Source organism: Equus asinus, chromosome 8 (genome assembly GCF_041296235.1).
Source record: "Equus asinus isolate D_3611 breed Donkey chromosome 8, EquAss-T2T_v2, whole genome shotgun sequence".
Taxonomy (NCBI): Eukaryota; Metazoa; Chordata; class Mammalia; order Perissodactyla; family Equidae; genus Equus; species Equus asinus.
Window position 1 is genome coordinate 78,825,738 of NC_091797.1, and position 24,670 is coordinate 78,850,407.

Below are 24,670 nucleotides of genomic sequence, written 5' to 3' on the forward strand. Positions count from 1 at the left end.
TTCCTTTTATTTTGTTGTTAGACAATATATCTGCATTTCTTTTCCTCTTTTTAAAGGGGGAGACCCAATTCATATCCGGGAGAGGACCTCACCAACTCTCATTTAAAGTTGCTCAGGAAAAAAAAAGATACTGTGAAACACCTTAAAAACTGACCACCTTCCGAAGCCCACAGGATTAGTGTCCTGTAAAGGTTCTTTTTATTGGTATCTAAATGCCAATTCTTGAAAACTCCATGAGTCTACGTGACTACTTTTTCCCGTAATTTTTAGTAAAGAAAAGTGCCTCTGAAGTCCTCTTATCTACTGCAATTGAACTCTCAAGAACTTCACAGCCCAAGGTTGGGGAATACAAACTCCTACAACCTAAATGCTGTTGTGGAATTCTCTTACACTCTTTCTGAACGGTACTGCCCAACATGGTTAACTACTTAGTCAAATGTGGCCATTTAAGTTGAATCTAAATTAAATACAACTTAAACTCCAGTTCCTTGGTCACATTCGCCACGCTGCAGGTGCTCAATAACAGCACGTGTTGCGGCCGACAGTACTGGACAACACAGATACAAATGTTCGTCACTGCACAACGCCCCACTGGTGAGCCCTGCTAGAGAACCTGGGAAGTCCTTCCTTTCTTTTTTTTTTAAAAAGATTTTATTTTTTTCCTTTTTCTCCCCAAAGCTCCCCCGGTACATAGTTGTATATTCTTCGTTGTGGGTCCTTCTAGTTGTGGCATGTGGGATGCTGCCTCAGTGCAGTTTGATGAGCAGCGCCATGTCCGCGCCCAGGATTCGAACCAACGAAACACTGGGCCGCCTGCAGCGGAGCGCGTGAACTTGACCACTCGGCCACGGGGACAGCCCCAAGTCCCTCCTTTCTGATCACTGGGTTCAAAGACAGCTTTAGTGAGATGTGATCGACATAAAGCAAACTGCACATATTTAAAGTGTACAACTTGGTATGTTTGGCCACATGTATTGATCTATGACGCTTCCTCCTTCCTTTTGGTAATTCAGATGATTACTTGTTTGCTTTCTGTCACTAGAAATTAGTTTGCATTTTCTAGAGTTTGATACAAATAGAATCACAGTATGTACTTTTTTAGGGGGTCTGGCTTCTTTCTCGCAGCATAAGTATTCTAAGATTTACTCATGTTTTCGCATCTATCAATGGTCCATTTCTTTTTATTGCATTGTATGGATAGACCACAGTGAGCTAATCTCTTCATCTGTTGATGGACATTTGGGTGGTTTCTTGTTCAGGCTATTCTAACTAAAGCCGTTATGAACCTTCATACACAAGTCTTTGTAAGAATTTACGCTTTCCTTTCTCTTGTGAAAATACCTGGGTTATATGGTAGATCTATGTTTAACTTTTTAAGAAAATGTCACATTGTTTGCCAAAGTCATAATATTTTATATTATTACATCCTCATCATTAGTATATGAGAATTTGTCAATTTTGAACTTGTTTCTTGATGGGGAAATTTATTTTAACTTCTTCCTATAAATTCACAAAGCTGTGTGTGAATTTTTGTGTTTTGCACACAAAATTTTGGCCCTGAAGTCTCTTTCTTTTCCCAGTTAGATAAACCTTCCTAACAACCCCTGTAAAAGAAGCACTAGGCTTTCACAGAAGAAAACAAGACAGGGCCTCCCGAAGGAAAGCAGCGTCCCTCACCTCTCATCAGGGAAGAGCCTGCCCTTCTGGTCCGATGCACCACATGGGGAACAGCCCACTTCAGCAAAAACTGGACACTGGGTTTTAAGCAGCAAAGCCGTCTGAAACACAAAACCACCATCATGCCTTAAAGTGCTTACTGTCAGTTATCCAGATGGTACTAGAGCCAAACTTAGAATTCTCACTTAAACTATCTTTTTACAATCCTAGTCTGCCCTTCTTCACTAAGAAATGCTTTTCTACTTATACATCTTAACATCATTTTATTTAAGCCTGGAACGGAACATATCATTTATATTAGTTACTAATAGCCAGCAAGGACTCAGGAGACTACATATAATGATAGGAACTCAGCAGCGTTGTAGATGAGCATTTTTACAGCTGACTGGCAACAAACACTTACTAAAAGATTGCAGGAAGTAATTCTGTCAAACAAAAAATGTTTCCCCTTAATATTTCAGTTTATTTTTATGACAGTATTTTTCTTCATTCCATTGTTATCTCCCCTGTCTTCTGAAGACATGGCTCCGTTTCTTCTGCCTTCAGTGAACGCACACAGCCGCAGTGTGAAGTGGGCTGCCCCAAGGGCCGTTCACTTTGGCTCACCATGGATCATACCTGACTGGTATAGAGGACCAGCTGCACTAGCTGAGGCATCAGGGCATCGGCCATGGTCAGAGTCTGTAAATTTGGGTGCATCAGGGAGGTCAGTAACACTGGAAGAAGGTGACCAAGCATAGTAGCCTTAGTAACTTGTTCCAAGCCTTTTAACCTACAAAAAGTTTAAGAAAACACACAGCTTAAGCAATCCCCAATCATGTGAAGAAGCGACTAACGTCATCTTTATCTGACAAATCCTCTTAAACTGCATCTCCTTGAACTAGTTAAGCACTTAGGGCTACAGCAATTCAGTCCACAAATTTCCCACCTTCCACCACTGAGGGAGGAGGAGAGAATAGAAATCTAGTAATAGATTTCCCCTTCAACCTGTGATTTTGCCAAAAAGAGTTTACGTGGTGCTCTTCGTAGCACCTTTGAAGCCCTGTATAAATGGGTTCTAAAATGCAAAAAGTTACTCCAGGTAGTTACAACTTGCAAAGTTTCCTTGGCTCTGGGCTACAGGTCACTGTGCTGCACTGAGTCTTAGGTAGGGAGAAAGAGAATGGCCACACAACGATTCGCCTGCCCATGGCAGTGACGCCCACTTCTGGCCTAGAGAAAGTGGCTCATGTCGGGGACAGAGGCAGACAGATTTTTAATTTGTCTTTGAAATCAAATTCTTCCCTCCCCTCCACACTTTACTGACATATAATTGACAAATAATATTGTATAAATTGAAGGCATACACCATAATGATTTGCTATATGTACATATTGTGAAATGACTACTTAAAATCACATTCTTAATATCCCAGTCTTCTGCTGGAAGAATTAATGTATGTGACTCAGACAAAAAAAGATGTGGGTTATATAAATTCTCTACGACTACTTATGATATTGGGGTTAGAACCAGAAACAGACCTCGCATCTCCCAGGCTCTCAGACTGTACCTCCTCCCCAGGGTTAGTCTAAACCATGTGCCAGCAGCGGACTCTACATGTCTAAACAAGCCCCAAGGCAACGGCTATCTGGATTATATTGTTCTCAGTTCCAACCTGCCCACCTGTCTCTAGGAGTGGGCAAGAAACAGGGACATGGGGACAGACAGGGTTACTGGAGGAAAAATTACACTTCAGGATTGTTTTAGATCAGTAGCTCTAACATGAAAATCATCAACAAACACAGTATGAAACTCATCTCCAACAGCAAACCATAGCAGGAATTTTAATGGAGAGGACTGAGAAAGAGCTTTATTACTGGGAAAGAGAAGTTTACCCTCTGTATAGGTCACTCCTATATATGGACAAGTAAAATTACAATACGATCTTGAGATATCATGTCAGTGTCATCTTCTGCACGGCAGTTACTTATCTCTATCAATAAGTCACTTCCACCTCCCTAAAGTACTTACCATGAGGAAACTACATGTACGTGGTACCGAGCTGGATAATTGAAGGAAAGGCCAATTGGGGAGTGATGATGGCAGAAGACCCAAATGTCAGAGAGGATGCCGTCCACCACAACCCTGCTACCCTTAAAAGCACCACTAAGGAGTACGATTGCACTTGGCTTTGAAACACTTGCTGTTTCAATCTATTCTCACAAAAATCTCTCTATATTCAATGAACATTTGATGTTCTAAAAGATTTCGCTTTTATAAGCAAATTCTTCTTCTTGAAGGGCAGCAGGTCACACAGTTCACAAGCCATTTCCTCACCTCTGCTCACGGTCAGCTATGTCACTATTTATGAGGGCAGTTGTGACCTGCTGTAGCATTTCCAACACTTCATCACATCCAGTCAGGATTTGGGTGGCAAGAGCCAAAATACTGACCTTTAGCTCCTAGGTAGAAGATATCATAATATTATTTTTAAGCTTTGTGATGAACAGAGACTCACAACGACAACATGAAATGACGTATTTAATGACGTATTTCCAAATTAAATAATGAGGTGGCCAGAATAAGCCCAAAGCAGTAAGTTCTGCTAGGATGGCAAATAGCAATTTGATTTGGGAGGCTAAGGCCTGGAGTGCTGACAGAAATACGCAGTATTTCACAGGGAGCACACTGAGTCCCTAGGAGAAAAGGCATTTCTCCCATCCCCGCCAGCACAGGAGAGCTCCCAGTGGCCAGCCCAGAAACTGTCCAGGTGGAAGATGGCCTTGGGTGGGATGAGGATAGCTAAAGAGAAAAACAGAACAGTAAAGGTGCATGTATAGGTGGTAAACAAAATGAGACGAAAACACAACATTCTGAAACAGTACAAGTGACCTTTTTACTTAAAGTTTTAAATCATTACACTTGAAAACAGGCAAGTTAAAAAATTCAATTAAAGTAGCAGGCAGTTATAGGATAATAAACATTAAAAATAATTACTAGAGAGTTCATGGATGTACAAATATTAAATAATATGTTAAGAAACACTAGTTAAGATCACGGAAATGTTTAGTTTACTAATATTTTCTATTAAAAAAAATATAACCAAGCTAACGCTTTAGGTCAAATTTGTTTTTAATTTTTCCCAGAAATATATGACAACCCAGCCTATTCTACCTTTACCAAGAGTATTTCTTTCCATGAGTTAATTCAGAATTTATCAAATTTAGCCTTTCAAACAGAAAACACTGGTTTGCACTGTTGGAATGTTCTGGGGTCTTTTTTTGGTATTGTTAAGATATTTTTATCATTAAGAGAAAAAGAATTCTGAACTGACTAGAGGAGATAAATCATGGTTTAAGTCACAGTAATCATACCAGCCGGAATCTACTGACTGCACACCCTGCAGAGCAAAGTGCTGGGTAATTTACATGCCTCGTCTCTAGTCCTCACAGCAACCATACAAGGGAGGTGCTATCGTCCCTTTTTACTGGTTAGGAGACTAAGACAAGAGAAGTTAATAAATAGTATCAGCAATTTAAATGATTAATTCATGCATTTTTGCCTGCTTAAAAACTGATAATGAGATAAACTCATAAATATGAACTAGCAGGTGTATGATTTATACAGCATATATGCATAAAGGAGTAAGAAGAGGGCAAACCATAATGGCTTTTATCTTCTACTATGGCTTCCTTGGTTAATTTTTCAGTGTGTTTTAGTCAACATTTTAAGGAAGAATCAAGTTCCTACTGATTTCTCTAATTCTCCCACAAAGATGAAATTCTGAAGAACAATGCAAACAACAGCCTTGAGCATCTGTCAAAATTATAACAACCACTGCTATAAAAAAAATCTTTGGATTGCTATAAATTGCCATGTGAGAACAAACTGAGTTTACACAGAAGCTAACTTAAAAATAGTTACAGAAAATGAACTACAGGTTTAGAAATTAAATTATTCAATATAAAGATTGTGAGGAAATTATCACCTTTTTAAAGTTATTTGAATCAAGAGAATATAATAAACCAGCCAAATTGTCAAAATTGTTCAAAATGTTATGCTCCCAGATTTATTTACCTATCTATCTATCTATCTATATAACTTTCAGGTGTGAATGAGATCACTTGTAAGTGCCATATTTTGTAGTCTTTAAAAAAAGATGAAAATAAACAGAGGCACAAAAAGATTGACAGGAGCACATGGATGACACATTATGAGAGTGTCACAAATATGGTAACCACTGTGCAGTGACATAAAATTCTATGAAATGAGTGACCTAATATTACATCTCACAAAAATATAAGCCACATGGTGAAATTTGACACCATAACACAGAGAAATTTAGCCAATTAAAAGCTGTGCTTTACACACTGGGTAGAAAGCATCGTTAGAATAAAGCTTGGTGTTTACCTGTACCTTCAATGTCTCTCCCTGCAAGGAGTTGTCACTGTCATCATTCTCATCAGGTTTAATCAAAATAGTGTTACTGAGAAGGTGGTTCTGGACTGCCATCAGATAGCGCAAGCAGGAGGATGCAGCCTTTAATACAAATAAGGGCATTTAAATGATCTAAACCAGACTGAAAGAAGGGGTCATGTAAGCCTCATGTTTTTAAAAGATTTTGACAAGGGAAGCAAAAGAGAAAGTACACAAAACAGATCAAGTTAGTTTCTCTGGTGACTTATTTCCACGTGGCTTTTGATATATAATTTGACACATTTACCATAACTTTCTGTCTTCTGCTACAGAATTCTTACTAATCACTCAGATACTTACTTCAATTTTTGCCTCCTAATTCTTCCCCACCCTCTTCCCCTCACATGCATCTCCATTAGAGAAGACTCTACCCAAACCCTTAAAACAATCTTTTGGTTCTTATCAGTCTCCGTGAAACAGCGAAGGTTTAGAAAACAATGTTAAATTAAAAATTAATGGGGGGGAAATCCTCACTATTTTAAGCAAAATGAACACATCTAAATTCAGCTAAATAATTTATTTCATCAAAGCATTTAAGCAGGAGGAATAAAGCCTCTGGAGAAAGTACTCCAAATGGATGCGTCTAGTTCTACATTTTTAGGACAAGCACAGCTATCCGTCGACTTTCATCAATTAAGTCTCTCCTTGTAAAGCGTGTGTCTGTCTGTACACATACACACCTCAACACAGGAAAGCGAAAAGAGGGACACGATATAATTTTTCTTTCATTAAACACATTTTTACTTACAGGTACGGTTGAAAGGAGTTTTTGAAAATCATCTTTAGAGACAGTTTGGCACTTGGTGATTAAGATACAGGATTCTCGTACAACAATCTTCAGAATGTAGTGTAAAAGCTCATCGTTTAGTCTTGAAAATGCAGGGAAAATGTAACAATAAGATATTGATGGTTTGTTAATAAGAGGATAAATTTTATACAATTGGCACAAGATGACAAAAAGAAGATATAAAATTAATTGGTTCTGTAAGTAAATCATCTTACTCAGCAATGATGCTAATAACTAGGTGTATTATCTAAATCAAACTTACAGAAAAAAAATGGTACCCAAGTACACAGTCTTAAGTATTTTATAAATAGCAAAGAAACCAACCCCTTCCTCCCCTCACTAGCTCTAACCACACTCCCACCCTCTCTCACAGACCAGCAATTTGGATGACACCCTCCACCAAGATTTTTTGAATAAAATCTATCTATTATTTTTGCTAAGTACCCATTCTCCAGGCCCAAGTTACTTTACTGATAAAATGGAAACATGCTATTACCATTTCTTAGAGCAACTGTGGGATTTATTATCTTTCAACTGATCCACAGTTTAGGCTTCACATGCTAATTATCATATTGGATATTAAAAGATACTAAAGTTGATAAAACACATTTAAATGTAAATTAATTACTTAGAAGAACACAAAGAAAAGGCCAGCAGTGAGTAATATAACTGGTGTCACCTGTAATGGTCATCCTCCTCGCTGCCAAATCGGTTGTTTTGGAGCTGTTCCGCTAAATTGGTTAGGATCACGTCCCGCAGCTGGGAGAGGCCGCTGTTTCTCTCTCCTAACACAGAACAAAGCTCCATAAACTACCCTGGTAAGTACACTTAGAAAATGGATGCTATCAAAAGAAGTTTTTAAATAAGCAGACTGTCAACAATCTAGGGGCATTAGGCATACGTACTTACACAAGCAAAGATACTCACAACCAATCACACTTTTTTAACCAAAACATCCTGATTTAAGTGTAGTTTACCCTCTTGATAAATCATAAAGTGTGATTTCTAGTTGCTTAATGTTGCTTATAAATGCAGAATGTCTTTGACTCGGTGAATTTTGTTGTTGTTGTTTAGGTTAACTTTAAAAGTTTAGTTTTAATGTGTGAAAAAAATGGCTCAGAAATCACCAAGAGATTGTTATCTTTAACATTCTTCAAACATCTACAATCAGGTACATTATGCTAGTTGTAGGGATAGAAAACAGATTATAAAGCTTGAAGATACATAAAACATGATTTCTGCTTTCAGTCTGGCTAAAGCGTTGGCATATGTGCAGATACATTTTAAAAATAACACAAACTAACAAACACAAAGAAAAGAAATATCTATTATCTTAATATCAGGTTGTGTGCTTAGGGACAAAAAAAAGGATGGTTGCTCAAGGATAATTAAAGGATAATTCTCACCTTCTGTTAAGACCAGCTTAAGTAAGTTATTGATTTCAGTTTCACCTGGGTACAAGATATTTAAACCAGAGCTGAAATGACAGAAAAGTCAAAAAGCTTTTAAGCAAATGTTCTGGAAAAATCCAAGCTCTAAATATTTAAACTTTTTTTTAATTAAAGATGCCAGTTTGATTACATAAAACTCTGAGGTAAGTTTCATCACTAAAAAACCAGTTGAACCTAAATTTGCGATATAGGTCAATTACCTCCCTGATAAAAGCTATCCCTCTCCTTCTCATATCTGTGAATTACTAAAATGATAACTTACCTGAGGCTAGATGCAGAATTGGTTAAAGAGAATTGAGCTCTAAAAAGTCAATGTAGTCAAGCCAGCCAAATACGCAGACTGTGCCCAAAAAATCATTTGAGAAGGGCAATTTTTAATTCTCAGCTTTTCCAAAAGGGAAGAATAACATTGCAAGTGATGCCAGAATTTTTTTTCTTTTTTATGAGGCTTAACATCAAGTGCACATATTTAAAATGCACAATTTGATAAGTTTTGACATACATATACACCCATGAAAGCATCGTCACAATCAAGATAGTGACCATACCCATCACCCCTAGAAGGTTCCTTATGGCACTAGATTTTACTTATTACCTTAATGCTCTCAACAGAAAGGAACCCAAAGCATAATCTATTAAGGAAGGAAAAAGATTCCCCTCCCTCTGTGCTCACCCCGTCATAACGATTCTCCCAGACCAAGCACTCAGTCCTGTCTTGGTCACTAAATCATACTTGGTCACATTAAGGCTATATTCCTGGATAAAAGTTCATTGCATTAAAAAATATATTGATAGGTTAAATGACAATAAATAGAAAATGGCCCATAATTTCTGTCCTCTTATGTAACAAGTTTAAAGCGGATTTTAAAAGGCTAACACATCGAGCATTACTTTTCATCAGGCCTTACTAAAATCTCACAAATCTATAAAGTTGGTACTATTTTTATGCCCATTTTACAGCTGAGGAAATGGAAGCCTCAAACCAAGGTCACAGCTAGTAAGTGGCAAAGACTAGAACCCAGATCTGCCTGCTGCCAAAGCCTGCTTCTTAGCCAGACTGCCACACTGTCTCCCAAATGAGAAGGATATCTACTTGCAAACCACCAAAATAGCCACTTCAAGAGCTTATTTCAAATCCAAAAGGTGAGATGAGGAATGTAGGTATACAGATGGTTTGGGTCCTTTGGGAGCGGGGCCACAAACCCCTCTCCAGTTAAATTAACCTCTATGCATGAGTCCTGACTGTGCGATGGGGTAAGAGACAACTATGCTACTAGCTTACAGAGAAGATTACAATACAGTGCAGAAGTATTTTGCAGAAAGCACTAAGAAAATCATTTGCTGATTACCTGATGGCAAGGCAGACTTCCTTCTGAATTTCAGGGCAAATTTGATCTTTTGGTGCCATCAACAACTGCCAAAGAAGCAATCCCGACCGTCGAATGATGTCTCGATTTCTTTCAGTTTGTGGGCTGAAGAAAAATTTAAACACCACCTACAGAAACATAAGGAGTATATCTAAAAATGCTAATTCCACTGGAGATAAAATTATCGCTATGAAGAAAGTACATGGTGGATATTCTTATGAATAGATACCCAGGTGGATTTTTAAGCACAATCTCTTCTATTGTGTAATAGTATAATTATAGTAAATATTTTACATACATTAATTACAATGAGCTACATATAGCAATACTCCATTAACTGAAGTGCAATGAATATGACGGTAATTCTCATGACAGGATTAGAATGTGGTAAGATGCAAAACAGGAATGTCATTAAATTTTTCTTCTAGTAGAAATTAGCTGGCTGAAGCCAAGGTTTGTGTTTCTGTTTCTCTATTATTTATCTCAAAACAGTGCATTTACCTGAAAGACAACGAGAATGCAGCGTATAATACAGGTATCTCCATTAACCATGGCCTTCTCCATAATGTCACAAATACTGCTAAGGTGGTGTGCTTCAATCGGATGCTGCTTGCCCAAGACACTTGTGATTGGAAGATTGGGATTGGTAGCAAGAAGATTGAGTTGGTGTATGCACATCGCACCAACGTGGTGCAATAATTGGTTTATAACCTCATTCGTGGTTATAGCCTCTTCTAGAAGATGAAAAGGAAACTCAGTGAGGAAAGACATCTCTGTGGGTGGTCCCCAAGGAACAGACTTCTGACTTATAAAAGGTGCATGCACACTAGAGAGTATTTTGGCTCTATCACTTTCACCACTGCTAGAGAACTCTTCCCTGCCACAGGGTGCTGTCGTGAAAACACTTGGGCATTTCTGTTTTTTTAGAGCATAAGTAGCTACTGCTTCTTGAGCCCTTTCTATATGCTGGACAATGGGCTGAATGCTTTACATGCATTACCTTACAAAATCATCATAAACTTAGACTATTTCAGCCTTGTTTTGGAAAGGAGTAAATCAAGAGGCAGAGAGGTTAAGTAACTAACTCACCCTAGGACACACAGCTACTAAGTGGTAGAGCCGGGATTTGAATTCAGGCCATCTCAGCTCAGAGCTGGCTACCATTCTAGTACAATCTCTCCATTTTCTACGGCTCCTCTATGGTAGAACCCCACCCCAACCCTGGTCCAGAAATATCTCCTCCCGTAGTACCTCAACATTTCTATCTCATTTAGTCACCACAGCCTAGGAAGCCATCAGTGCAACCTTGTGAAGGTTAACAAGCGTCCTCCTATATAATAATAAATGCCTGATGGATGGGTACCGGCATTCAGGGAATGGAGGTGAAAATAATCTAAATAGGCCAAGTACCAAAAAAAGATTGCTTTTTTCTTTAAATTAGCTGAAAAAGAACAGGAAAGTAGGTAATCTTGGAGAGGCAGGCCCGGGTTGGGGAACCTTAGAGCTGCAAAAGGCTTGTAGGTGCTGGGAACTATGAGGAAAGGATTCATGGACAACCGAAGAGAAGGTAAACTTGACCAAAACTAAACTTTTCAATTGAGTATTAACCCTAGGGCCAGGCTAGGTCCCACTCTCTTCTGCGCCTTTTGAGTCCTTGGTCTTACAACAATAGAATTCAGGTCAATACTGTTCATCTTCAACAAAGACATTTTGAAAGAGCTTTGGGACCTACCTAAAGAAATGAGGTCTTTGATTTTTATGCTGAGTTGGATGGGAAGCCAGTGGAGATGTCTGAGCAGAGGAGTTGCAGATCTGCCTACCGAGAATGGAAAAGGCTCTGGCTGCTGCTTGGAGATGTGGAGAAGGGCAGCTCCAGAGGAAGGGGGAAGCCAAGTGAGGGGCTACTACAAAATCCAGGCGAAGACGACGCCGGCCTGGACTAGAGTTGTAGCAGCGTATGTTGTGGGGAAGGGTTGGATTTGGGATGTGTTTTGAAGGTGGGAGCTGACAGAATTGATGATGTCCATTCGGATGTGGGGTGTGAGAGAAAGAGAGTCATAGATAACCCCAATTTTTTGGTCTGAGCATATGAAAGCATAGTGATCCATACACTGGAAATATGCAGCACTCAGTAGGTATAGATTTGAAGACAGGGAGAAACAAGGAGTTTATTTTTGACATGTTAAGTTGAAGATGCCTATTAGATATCCAAGTGGAGGCAAACACATAGTCTGGAGTTCAGGCAAGAGGTTTGGAGATAATTAGGGAGTCACTAATATATAGTTGACTTTTCTTCTTTTTGCTGTTTTTCTTTAATAATTTTATCAAGATATAATTTACATACCATAAAATTTACCCACAGTAAGTGCACAGTTCAATGATTTTTAGTAAATTTACACAAATACCAAAATCAAGCATGAAAGCAGAGAAATTACTACCGACCCTATAACAATCAAACTAACTATAAGGAAATACTATGAGCAACTTTATGCTAACAAATAAGGAAACTTAGATGAAATGCACAAATTTCTAGAAAGACATAAGTTACCAAAACTAACTCAAGAAAAAATAGAAAATCTGAATGGATAATTGCACAGCTTCAAAGTATCACCTCCAAAAAAATATTTATTAATTACTGTGGTAATTAACATATGTCCACAAATTCTCTGATGCTTTTCCTTCCAGGAGGTGGAGCTTAATTCCCCTCCCCATGAGTGTGGGCTTAATGACTTGTCTCTAACAAATAGAGTATTGAAAAAGAAAAGGAGTAATTCCACAGTGAAGAAAGTTGGCATTTAAACCAAAACATCAGTTTTTTAACATAACTAGTAATAAATCTTGTTGACATCATGTACCCTGGCATGATGTAATGAGAAAAGCACTTTACCTCTGCAGTATTCTTCCCCAAAATTTATAACCTCAGTTTAAAACAAAAAGCATGAGACGAACCTGAACTGAGGAACATTCTACAAAATACCTGACCAGTACTCCTCAACAGTGTCTTTTTCTGTTTATCAAATACAACAACTCTCCCCATCTATGTCCAAGTTTGCTGATTATATCTCCCATCATCTCAAAGCTGTTGCTGAGCCATTCTAATGATTTTTTTTTTCTTTTCAGTCATTGAACTTTTCAAATCCAGAATTTCCAATTGGCCCTTTTTTAAAAAAATAATTTATTTGTTGAAATTCTCTATTTGTTTAATCATAGTCATCATACTTTCCTTTAATCTTTTAAACGTGGTTTCCTTTAGTTCACTGAATATATTTATAAAGGTTGCTTTAAAGTCTTCATCTGCTAAGTCTAACATCTGAGTTTCACCTGCAATGTGCAGCTACTGATTTCTCTGCTCAGTTTGTTTTTTTAAATTCTTGTTTGTATTTAATTTTTACTTTTCATTTGTTTATTTTTATTCTTGTTTTCATTTTTAAGCTTGCCTTCCTAGGGGTCACCCTGTCTGGGTCAGAGGTTGTGCTCAAACACCTTGAGCCAATAAGACTTCTCCTGTGGATGGATCTGTGTGTTTTGGGAAGAGCACATCAAAGTTCAGGCCGTTTTAAACTCTGCCCTGGCCTTCCCTTTCTGCAGAGTCCTCTCATATCTCTGTGTGTGTATGCAGACTTATCTGCAGCCAGGCCTGTGTGAACAGATTGAGCCCTCTCCAGCTTCTTCTATGCAGATGTGTGGGGAGCTTATCAAAGCCCTCTAGAGCCTTCTTACTACCCACATCTCACTAGTAAATTTCTAGCTAGTCTGCTGGTTGACCGCTTGCTCTAACCAGGAACCACAACCTCAGACTAGCTAAGCCACTGGTCTTCTCTGTTTGTCACCAAGACCACTACTGTTACTGATATTGCTGCTGGGCATGAGTTTTTTCCACACTCTGTTCCAAATCAAGTCAATCCCCTCCGGCAGCAAAGCTGCTGGTTTACATGATCTGCCCCACCCTGGTGAGACTACTGCACTGACTGAGCTTGAGGTAGGAGACAGGAGCACCCTCAGCTAAGAACACCATAGACTTCCACTGTTCTTATCCAAAGTGCTGTGGTTTTTTCTGAACACCCACTTCTCAATTTGGTTTATGCCTTTGGTCAATTACTACAGCCTAGAAATACTTGTTTTTGATAATTTTGTCCATTTCATCATTGCTTTATGGAGAAAGGATTTGCTGAACTACTCACTCATCCATACCACTATAGCTGACTTTGAAGCCATGAGATTTTAAGTTAATAATAACTTAATAGTTAAGAACCTTAATATTAAGAAACAGAAAGGTCCTTTATTGGTAATTCTAACTATAAATTTGTGTATAGATAAATGCTTATCAATGTAAAACATTGTAACAACACATAATCCCATGCCAGTACAAATAAAGAATCAATCTTTGCACCAGAGTTCTGACAATTTCAGAAGGCAGAGAACAATTTTACTTTAAAAACATCTATGAATCACCTCATAAGTTCTATTATTTACACACTATTTACTTAATCATAAACCAATCAGGTAACAAGGATTTTAGGTTTCTAAGTTCAAAGAGGGAAGGCTGTTGACATATTTTATTGCTTGGGCTACATTCCCACTTACTAATTGCTGTACTCTCTCATATTTCATGGGGAGAAATCTCTTCCTGCAAGACTATGAGTGCACCTCACCTTTGGGCTCAGTGATGATGTGGCTGACTCCAAGTCTCTGACAGACATAATGGAAGGCCTGATTCCCAGGATTACACCACTGATCAATATAGTCATTCGAGCATGTCCACAGCATGTTGTTCACTGTATCATAACAGGCACCTGGAAAAAGAGCATGCTTTATTCAACTGTCATGTTGTCATCTGTCTGTATACATATTTCTCATAAGCACTGCTAAAGAATGGAAGAGCAAGGATTCCCCCCAGTGCTGACAATCCACAACTCTATTCCCATATATTTTACCTGGAGAAGCATTAGATGGGGGCTCAGCAAGAAGGCAGGATTCAATTTTTACTTTGCTTAACTACTATGTAAGAATGGAATAAGTCTCATGCAATACACAGTTCTTAATAACTGACTTATATGTGACCTTTTTAATTCCAAAAAAGATTTAAGTGGCTTACATGAAGACTCAAATACGATAGGACTAATTAACATTAACACACAATAAAAGCCTTAGCAACTGAGCCCAAAACTTAGATATGAGCTTCCCAGGAGCCAAGGCAAAGAAAATATCCAATATGACACACAGTGCTCATTTTCTAACAATAAGAAGGATACCAATTCTTTACAGGAAATAAACCTTTTTATGGCATGAACTTTTAGAAGAATTTGTTATAGGCATCATCACACAACCTAATGGACAGTACCCTCAATAGCAATTTATGCAGAGGAATTTCACATACGGCAATTTCTTACATTAATTCTCAAAATTAAACAGTAACATAAAAAAATTATTTCTTTCAAGGAAACTAGAATACCACAGGGAAGTGGCAAGATTTTTTGACAGAAATTGCTAAAACTTTGACTTTTCCAAGGAAATGTGGGCATTTTATTTCTTACCCAATCCTGGCACAAGAGCACCACGTCCCAGTGAACTTCCAGCAGCATCTATGAGATCGGCACGACTTGTGAACTGACCATCCGAAATATTATACACCAAGCTAGAGGCTAGGACTTCGGAAACAAACATTAAGCTGTTTAATAGGCCTCAAGATGATGGTTAGCCTACCTTTCAAAGGCTCTTAGCAAGACTTTCATAAAAATCACACCTTTTTTTTTGTTGTCCATCAGCAGTAACAATGAGGAGACAGAATATATACATAAGACCACAAAAAGAAAACTGTCACAAAATATCTTCCTAAATAGTGAACCATATTTTTGAAAGTGTTTTCAAAATAGCAACTTTTACATAGAGGTTTTTTCAATCTAGATTATCAAAAGGGTAACTGCAAGAGGGGTTATGGTCACTAAGATCAAAAGGTGACAACATTTACAAGAAATACTTCAGATTATTATAATCGGTGCTCAGTGGAGGTCGGTGGATATTCTAACACAGCTCATTTGGTGTCCTTGTAAGCACTGGCTCTAAAACTTGGGGACACTTAGGCCTTTGCTCTTAACACAGGATAGTCTAATGATGACAAGCACGGGCTTTAGGTTTCTGGGTTGAACTCCAGCTCTGTGACTCTGGGAAATTTACCCAACCTCTGTTTCCTCATGTCTAAAGTGGAGATAATAAAAGTACCTGCCTTATATAATTATTGTCAAGACTAAATAAGTTAAAATATGTCAAGGATCTACACCAGCATTTATGTACTAGCTGCTATTATTGATATTATTTTTTCCTTCCCCACTTTCAAACATGAAATTCTAGCACTGTGCCTCTCAAGTCTTCTTTTTTCTTTTATTCTTTTTTTCTCATCACTCTAGAAGTCCAGATGCTCATCATGCCTGACTTGAGCTATAACCTAAAGTGTACTCTTTGTTTCTTTTCTATTTTCTACTGTTCCATCCTGCAACACCAACGAAATAACCTTTCCCATCTTTTTCACTGTGTTTACCATGCCTATGCCTTTCCCTCACTTGGCTGCTTATATGAATAATACCTGTTTTTCATGACTTAAACTCAAGACCTCACGTATCTCTCCCTTCCACCCTACTCCACAATGACCCTTTCTTTCTCTGATTCTGCAGCACTTACAAATGCTCCACATTGGTCAGGCAGTGATACAGCATAATATATTATTTTCTAGTTGTTTCACATACCTACATCATTTCTCCCATCCAGACTCTGAGCTCCTGAAGGCAAGCACCACTTTCTCCACTTACTGAGTAGCCCCTACAGTGACCGATATGGAACAGGACACAGAAGGAATTTAAGCACTTACTGATTTCTTGGTCTAAAATGGAATTACTTTGTAAGCTACACCCTCATGAAAAAATGAAACAGTGAAGGCCTGCTTTAATCAAGTGGGGTCAATTTCAATTGAGTGAAAAAGCCACGCCAAGGAGACTAAAAAGAGTTAAATAAGACTAACGGTCAAAAAAAGACCTCAATTTAAAAATGGACAAAGGATTTGAGTAGATATTTTTCCAAAGAAGATACATAAATGGCCAATAAGCACATGAAAATATGTTCAAAATCATTAGTCATCAGGGAAACGCAAATCAAAACCACAATGGTATACCACTTCATACCCACTAGGATGGCTATAATCAAAAAAACAGACATTAACAAATGTTGGTGAGGAGGTGGAGAAACTGGAACCATTATACCTTGCTGATGAGAATTTAAAATGGAACAGCCACTTTGGAAAACAGTTTGGCAGTCCCTCCAAAGGGTAAACACAAAGTTACCATCTGATCCAGAATTCTACTTCTACATATAAACCTAAGAGACAAGGAAACATGTCCACGCAAAAACTTGTACACAAATGTTCACAGCAGCATTACTCAAACTAGCCAAAAAGCAGAAACAACTCAAATGTCCATCAATTGATGAATGGATAAACAAAATGGAGTATATCCATACAATGGAATATGATTCAGCCATAAAAAGAAGTAGTAATTCATGTTACAACATGGAATGAACCTTGAAAATATTGTCAAGGACAAAAAAAAAGCCAGTCACAGGGAAAACTGGACAGCCATATGCAAAAGAATGAAAGTAGACCATTATCTTACATCATACACAAAAATTAATTCCAAATGGATTAGACTTCAATGTAAGACCTGAAACCATAAAACTCCTAGAAGAAAACAAATGCAGTATACTCTCACATGGGTCTTAGCAGCATCTTTTCGAATACCAAGTCTACTCAGGCAAGGAAAACAAAAGAAAAAATAAACAAATGGGACTACATCAGACTAAAAAGCTTCTGTAAGGCAAAGGAAACCATCAACAAAAGGAAAAAACCCACCAACTGAGAGAAAATATTTGCAAATCATCTATCTGACAAGGGGTTAACTTCCAAAATATATAAAGAACTCATACAACTCAACAACAAAAAGTCAAACAACCCAATCAAAAAATGGACAGAGGAGCCAGCCCCGGGGCCTAGTGGTTAAGTTCACGTGCTCTGCTTTGGAGGCCAAAGGTTTCGCTGGTTCGGATCCTGGGCGCGGACATGGCACGGCTCATCAGGCCATGCTGGGGTGGCATCCCACATAGTACAACCAGAGGCTCTCACAACTAACATACAACTATATACTGGGAGGAGGTGGGGGAGATGGGTCGCGGGGAGAGGGGGGCATTTGGGGAGAAGAAGAAGAAGAAGAAGAAGAAAAAAGAAGACTGGCAACAGATGTTAGCTCAGGTACCAATCTTAAAAAAAAAGAGGATCTGAACAGAAATTTTTCCAAAGAAGATATACAGATGGCCAACAGGCACATGAAAAGACGTTCAATGCCACTAATTATTAGGGAAATGCAAATCAAAACTACAATGAGATTTCACCTTACCTCTGTCAGAATGGCTATACTTAGCAAGAAATAATAAGTGTTGGAAAGGATGTGGAGAAAAGGGAACCTTCATACACTGCTGGTGGGAATGCAAACTGGTGCAACCATTATGGAAAACAGAAAGGAGATTTCTCAAAAAATTAAAAATAGAAATAACATATGACCCAGCTATCCTACTACTGGGTATTTATCCAAAGAACTTGAAATCAACAATTCAAAGAGATTTATGCACCCCTATGTTCACTGCAGCATTATCCACAATAAGCTAAGACATGGAAGAAACCTAAGTGCCCATCAACTGATGAATGGATAAAGAAGATGTGGTGTGTATATATATACACAATGGAATACTACTCAGCCATAAAAAAAGACAAAATCATCCCATTTGCAACAACATGGATGGATCTTGAGGGTATCATGTTAAGCAAAATGAGCCCAACAGAGAATGACAAACACCATATGATTTCACTCATATGTGGAAGATAAACAAACACATAGATAAAGAGAACAGATTAGTGGTTACCAGAGGGACGGGGGCGGGGGGTGAAAGGGTAAAGGGACACACATGTATGGTGACAGATAAAAACTAGACTTGGTGGTGAGTATTATGCAGTCTATATAGAAACTGATATATAACAATGTATACCTGAAATTAGACAGTGATAAACCACTATGATCTGATAAATAAATAAATAAGCCAGACACAAATGGGCATATATTATATAATTCTATATAAATGAAAAGTCCAGAATAGGTAAGTCCAGACAGAAAGAATAGGTAAACCCAGACAGAAAGACTGGTAGATGCCAGGGGCTGGGGCCAGTGGAAAAATGGGGAGTTACTACTAATGGGTTTGGGGTTTCTTTTTGGAGTGATGGAAATGTTCTGGAATTAGATAGTGGTAATGGTTGCACAACTCTGTGAATGTACTTTAAAACCAGTGGACTGTATACTTTAAAGGGGTGAATTTTATGGTATGAAAGTTATATCTCAATAAAGCTGTTATTTAAAAAAAAGAGACTAATAATAAATTTATATCATTTACCCAAGGAGTAAAGGGGACATCCTGTTCACATGAATAAGCAGAGAAAACAAGCTGTTGAGAAAAAGTCCAACCAATCTGATTTTAAAGGCAAAAGTGTTCTGAAGTGGTTATTTATAAATATCTCCAAACATACGCAACTACTCAAAATGGCCTATAGGCTAAGCTGATATTAGATAAATGATTTTGTTTAAACTGCTGAGGTTAAATTTATATCTGCAAGCTTAAGTTAGAGTAAGAAATACTTTTTTAAAAATATAAATGTAAAATATAATCCTTTAACGGAATTACTGTAAGCAAATTATTTTAAGAGGACAGAACGCGAAATACTGGGAAATAAAAACAAGTAAACTGATTTTAAAACATTTTAACTTTATGTGCCTAAACAAATTTCATGGAAACAAAAAATGCCAGCTCTGTTACCAAGTGGTTAAGTTTGCACACTCCACTTCAGCAGCCCAGGGTTTCGCCGGTCTGGATCCTGGGCGCAGACATGGCACTGCTCATCAGGCCACGCTGAGGCGGCGTCCCACATGGCTCAACTAGAAGGACCCACAACTGAAATATACAACTATGTACTGAGGGGACTCAGGGAGAAGAATTAAAAAAAAGACTGGCAACAGATGCAAGCTCAGGGCCAATCTTAAAAAAGAAAAAAAAAAAAGAATGCAAAAAAAATTGTTACCCTATATAAAAAGAACATTTCTGGTTTTTTCATTTTTGTTTTTTAGAAATACTTTAACATACTTTAGTGTATAGGGTCACCAAACAATGGTGTGAGATACTATTATCCTTTTATTTTTTACAAGTGGGAAAATTAAGGCTCAGAGGGGTAAATGATGTCCTCAAGGTAATAAAGCCAGCAAACGCCCATGTGAAAGAAACATTTTTTGATTCTGTTTTACTGCATTTGACTAATTGTCCATTCTGAAAGCAAAGCCATGCTGCTTCACTTACTACAGTGTGCCTCCCTCTTCCATAAAGATATATGTATACTTAACATTAATGTTTGCATATGTTTCTTCTGTACTATACAGCTTCTGCTTAACATTTTTGTATGTGTCCTAAAATGGATGTGTTTCACATACTTATTTTAATAGCTTTGGAATTCTGTCACAGTGGGTAGAGTTCTTGCTATGTCACCAGTAAATAATGCGACAATAGATTAGTTTATTTCCTAAAATTTTCCTGAACTCATTATTTCTAGTAATTTTGTAAGACGACAGTTTTCAAAAGGATACTAATATATCTATGCAAATTCTATTTTCAATTCCTCCTAGCCTGTAACTATATTGATAACAGTTTTTTATTGTTATCAGAAATCTATTGTAAACTACTGTTTAACAGAGCAGATTTAAAGTTATTAATAGAAAAGCCTTAAATTTCAAAGTTGGAGACAAACTGGGAAAAGTGTCACAAATTTAACTTACTTTTTAACGATGACAAACCACTTGTTCCACCAAAAAGAGAGCGGGTAGCAGAGCTGCCCGATCCCCCTGGAGGTGGGACCAGCATCACCAAGTATGTGCCACAGGTGTATATGGGCGTCTTCCGAAGCATTTTTAGAGGTAGTCCACAGCTAGTATTTGCTGGTGAAAGGAATGAAAACGGTGAGTAGAAATATTTGACACATAGATTAATGTGATTAGCAACACAAATTAGAGTATAATAGGGGGGCGCCAAATTCAAAAAATGACATGTCAAGATGCGGAAAACAGAGCAAGAAGAAGCTAAGAAAAAAATAATGATCTTCTGGCTCAAAAGCCTGACCCCAAGCCTCCTCTTACATAATCTGAACATTTCTCAAATATGTTCACAATATTCAATATGCCTTTATGTCTCCAAAAATTCTTTCAAAAGAATGAAGCTTTCCATAGACTAAATCTCAAAATAAAATAAGAATCCCACTGTTTATGTTTCCCCCAGGAAACTGTGCTCCTATAGAGATCTTTTCATTTTATACAGAACAAATTCTTAACAGGTTTGTGATATTACATTCATTACAAATAGCTCTGAACATGAAATCAGCCAGAAATTTCAATCTATAACAAGTTAACAAAAACTTTCACAATATCTATCACAAAATATTATATCTGCATGATTTATGATAACCTGTTATATATTTTTATCTTTTTTTTGGGCCAGTGATATAAACTATCATAAAGAAAATAATTATTGCTTCTAATCAAGAGGTATAAAATGTACTTTGACCTCCCTTACTCACTGGCAGATCTGCAAACGAAGAGTGAACTCAAGGACCTTCTACATATTAGCCTAGTTAGGACTGACGATGGAAATTCAACCAGAGCGCTCACCTAGGAAGCTGTCAGGGTACAAAACAAAGCTTCCCAGATAGACATAAAATCGTCTTCAGATGGTTTCAATTGGAAAAATGAGAAAAGCGAAATCTAATCTGTCTGATATTTATTTTGAATGCTTGTGCTTCTAAAATGCTCCACCTTTTAAAATTCCAAGCTCCCAACAAGTAGATTCTTCATTCAGGACATAAGTCAGGAGCATAAATTTCCACAGGTAAGAAACTCAAAAGGGGCAATGAGTGGAAAATTAGCAATTTTGTGAGCATAACATTATCACCACAATGTTTTTAATAGACATACTCTTACTAACATGGTAATAGGTATTAATTTATCACAAAATAAAAAGTTCTAGGCCTTCTGAATGTTGAGCTGTCAAAAGTTCACTTAGCCTAAACTGGTGAACGTTGTGTAACAACATCATGTTACACGAATACATAGAGAATGTATACAAAAGAACAATGGGGTCACATGTTTGGAATACTGATACCAGTTTTCACAGCATTCTAAATATGCCCTTGTCTTCTCAGTTTTTTCTGATTTAGCCCATATTTTCTTATCCAACAAACATTCTTTTAGTATTTCTATTGTTCAGCGTTAAGAGTCAATCTTCTCCCAAGGGACAAACCCAGATCAAGCCTTCAGCTTGTCAGGAAAAACGTTTTTTTGGATAAAAAAGGACTGTCTTTACAAAGTATTTCCTATAACTCAAATTATCCACAGACCCAAATTATAACAACTATTAATAATTTCCTCACTTATATTTAATACAATAGAGACTTGTGGAAGTAAAATACTATCCTTACACTCTAATATGGACTAATAAGTATTTACTTTGATGGTCTCATAATGAATTAATCACTAATATTTTCTCATCCTAACATTTCAATATATAAAAGGATTAAAGCCTAAAACTGCATTAAATTCATTAAACATATATGAATTCAGATACATTTTTCTATATATGGCATCTTTTTCTAGCCTTATCTTTTACTACAGTTCATGATTTGCTACAAATTCAAGTAGTTGGTATCTAATCTGTAAACTCTTGAAGAATAATATTCTTAACCATTTTAAGTCACAGATGACCTGGAAAATCTGATGAAAATTATGATGCTACACATATGATGTTATTTAAAACTTTGGGGGAGCATGTTTATGAACCCTTTAAAGGTTTATCCCAATTAAGAACTCGTGCTGTAATAGTGCAGAACGGTGTATTTAGTGTGCAACCTTTTATTAAGAAAAGGAGGAAAAGAAGAACACATAAATTTGTCTTTAATCGTATTTGCATAAAGAATTCTGTGAGGATAAATAAAAACTAATAAATATAGTTACCTACAGGGGGCAGGGTGGGGGGAAAATATAGAATACACCAAGATGTGGGAGGAAGATTTGTCTGCATATACTTTTGTATTGTTTTCACTTTCAAACTCTGTAAATGTATTACTTGATTTAAAAGATTAAAGCACAAACACTAAACGCCAAATTCTAGAAAAAGCAACCTCTGTTATGGAAGGTTTGTCTCTTACTTGCTGGGTCAAGATTGTAATTAGTCAAGATGATGCTAAATATGACCTTTTTACGTTCATAAAGTATATGCTAAGCATGGAATCAATTAATTTACACTACCAACAATGATAAGGTATTTACAGTTAAAGACAAAGCTGTTTTAAGTTATTACAGATTCGTGCTACTTCATGTCCATAGCCAACAACATAGATTAACTTGGAATAAGAAAACAGACAATGACTGGAAGGAGATAGAAAGACGGAACTATGTAAAGCACAGTGCTTTGCCTGGCACACTGTAGGCTCAATAAGAAGTGCTGCCTGAATCCCACAGGCGGCTCTCACCAATTACAAGCTGAATGTGTCAAGCCATGAAAAGACGTGGCGGAAACTGAAACGCTTATAATGAAGTGAAAGAAGCCAATCTGAAAAGGCTACATACTGTACGATTCCAGCTACACGATGTTCTGAGAAAGGGAAAACTATGAAGACAATAAAGAGATCAGTGGTCGCCAGGAGGTGGGGCTAGGGGGATGAATAGGCGGAGCACACAGGATTTTTAGGGCAGTGAAACTACTCTGTATGACATCATAATGATGGACATCTGTCATTATGCATTTATCCAAAACCATAGAATGTACAACACCAAGGGTGAACCCTAAGGTAAACTATGGACTTTGGGTGATAATGATGTGTCAATGCAGGTTCATCATTGTAACTAACATACGATCTGGTGGGGAATGCTGACAAGGGGAGAGGCTACGCATGTGTCGGGGCAAGAGATCTGTGGGAAATCTCTGTACTTTCCTCTCAATTTTGCTGTGAACCTAAAACTGTCTTAAAAAAATATAGCTGAATGGAGCTATACAGGTAAAGAGATACGGTAAACAAAGGGCAGCATACCTGCTTGGTCCTCTTTCAGCGTGTTGGAGATGGTGGAGCCAGTAAGGGCGGCCAGCGTTGCAGATGGGGAGGCTCTGTAGCGTGAAAGTCTGCTCAGAAGCATCTCATTAATGCTTTTTGCAGACTCGCCCTCTTTTCTCATTAGAATTGTGCGTTCCTGAAGTGGATTGGCTACAAATACACCATCTTCAACCTAATATTTAAAGAAAAAAAGGCCCTTAAATGCTATGTTTCCATTTAGTTAGCAAATTTCCACTTGAGAATTATATTATTGTAATCTGGTTGTCCAAATGTATTTCAAAAACTGCACCTGAGTAGATGTAAACCTCAAAACTTCAGTATACTATAGAAACTACTGACGACAAGAGAAAGGTTACACTATGTTTGAGAGCTTTCTTTCTTTTTGGTTTTTCTTTTTGATGAGGAAGATTCACCCTGAGGTAACATCTGTTGCCAATCTTCCTCTTTTTTTTTTTTTCTTGAGGAAGATTAGCCCTGAGCTAACATCTTTGCCAGCCTTCCTCTATTTTTTGTACATGGGATGCCTCCACAGCATGGCTGACAGGTAGAGTAGGTCCACACCTGGGATCAGGACCCACGAACCTGTGCCGCCAAAGCAGAGCGTACAGAACTTTAACCATTCGGCCATGGGGCCAGCCCCTGAGAGCTTTCATTTTTTATAATAGCCCAGATTCTAAAAGTAATGAGGTTCTACGAAAAGCTGTTG

The 24,670-nt window shown here is 37.7% G+C and overlaps 1 protein-coding gene across 10 annotated transcripts in view; it reads right to left on the reverse strand.

Moving 5' to 3' along the window:
• HECTD4 (HECT domain E3 ubiquitin protein ligase 4) overlaps window positions 1-24,670 on the reverse strand; it is a 186,251-nt gene that overhangs the window by 83,164 nt on the left and 78,417 nt on the right. For 7 of the 10 annotated variants that reach the window (XM_044775849.2, XM_070516099.1, XM_070516097.1 and 4 more), the window contains exons 8-20: window positions 23,944-24,136; window positions 20,645-20,803; window positions 15,272-15,385; window positions 14,390-14,530; window positions 10,239-10,471; window positions 9,720-9,865; window positions 8,326-8,396; window positions 7,599-7,704; window positions 6,881-7,001; window positions 6,067-6,195; window positions 3,994-4,118; window positions 2,296-2,449; window positions 1,678-1,778 (exon numbers count right to left, since the gene is read on the reverse strand). In XM_044775849.2, the coding sequence (XP_044631784.2) occupies window positions 1,678-1,778; window positions 2,296-2,449; window positions 3,994-4,118; window positions 6,067-6,195; window positions 6,881-7,001; window positions 7,599-7,704; window positions 8,326-8,396; window positions 9,720-9,865; window positions 10,239-10,471; window positions 14,390-14,530; window positions 15,272-15,385; window positions 20,645-20,803; window positions 23,944-24,136 (1,793 nt within the window). The remainder of the gene's footprint in view (window positions 1-1,677; window positions 1,779-2,295; window positions 2,450-3,993; window positions 4,119-6,066; window positions 6,196-6,880; window positions 7,002-7,598; window positions 7,705-8,325; window positions 8,397-9,719; window positions 9,866-10,238; window positions 10,472-14,389; window positions 14,531-15,271; window positions 15,386-20,644; window positions 20,804-23,943; window positions 24,137-24,670) is intronic. The other 3 variants (XM_070516101.1, XM_070516100.1, XM_070516096.1) reach the window with 1 other exon arrangement.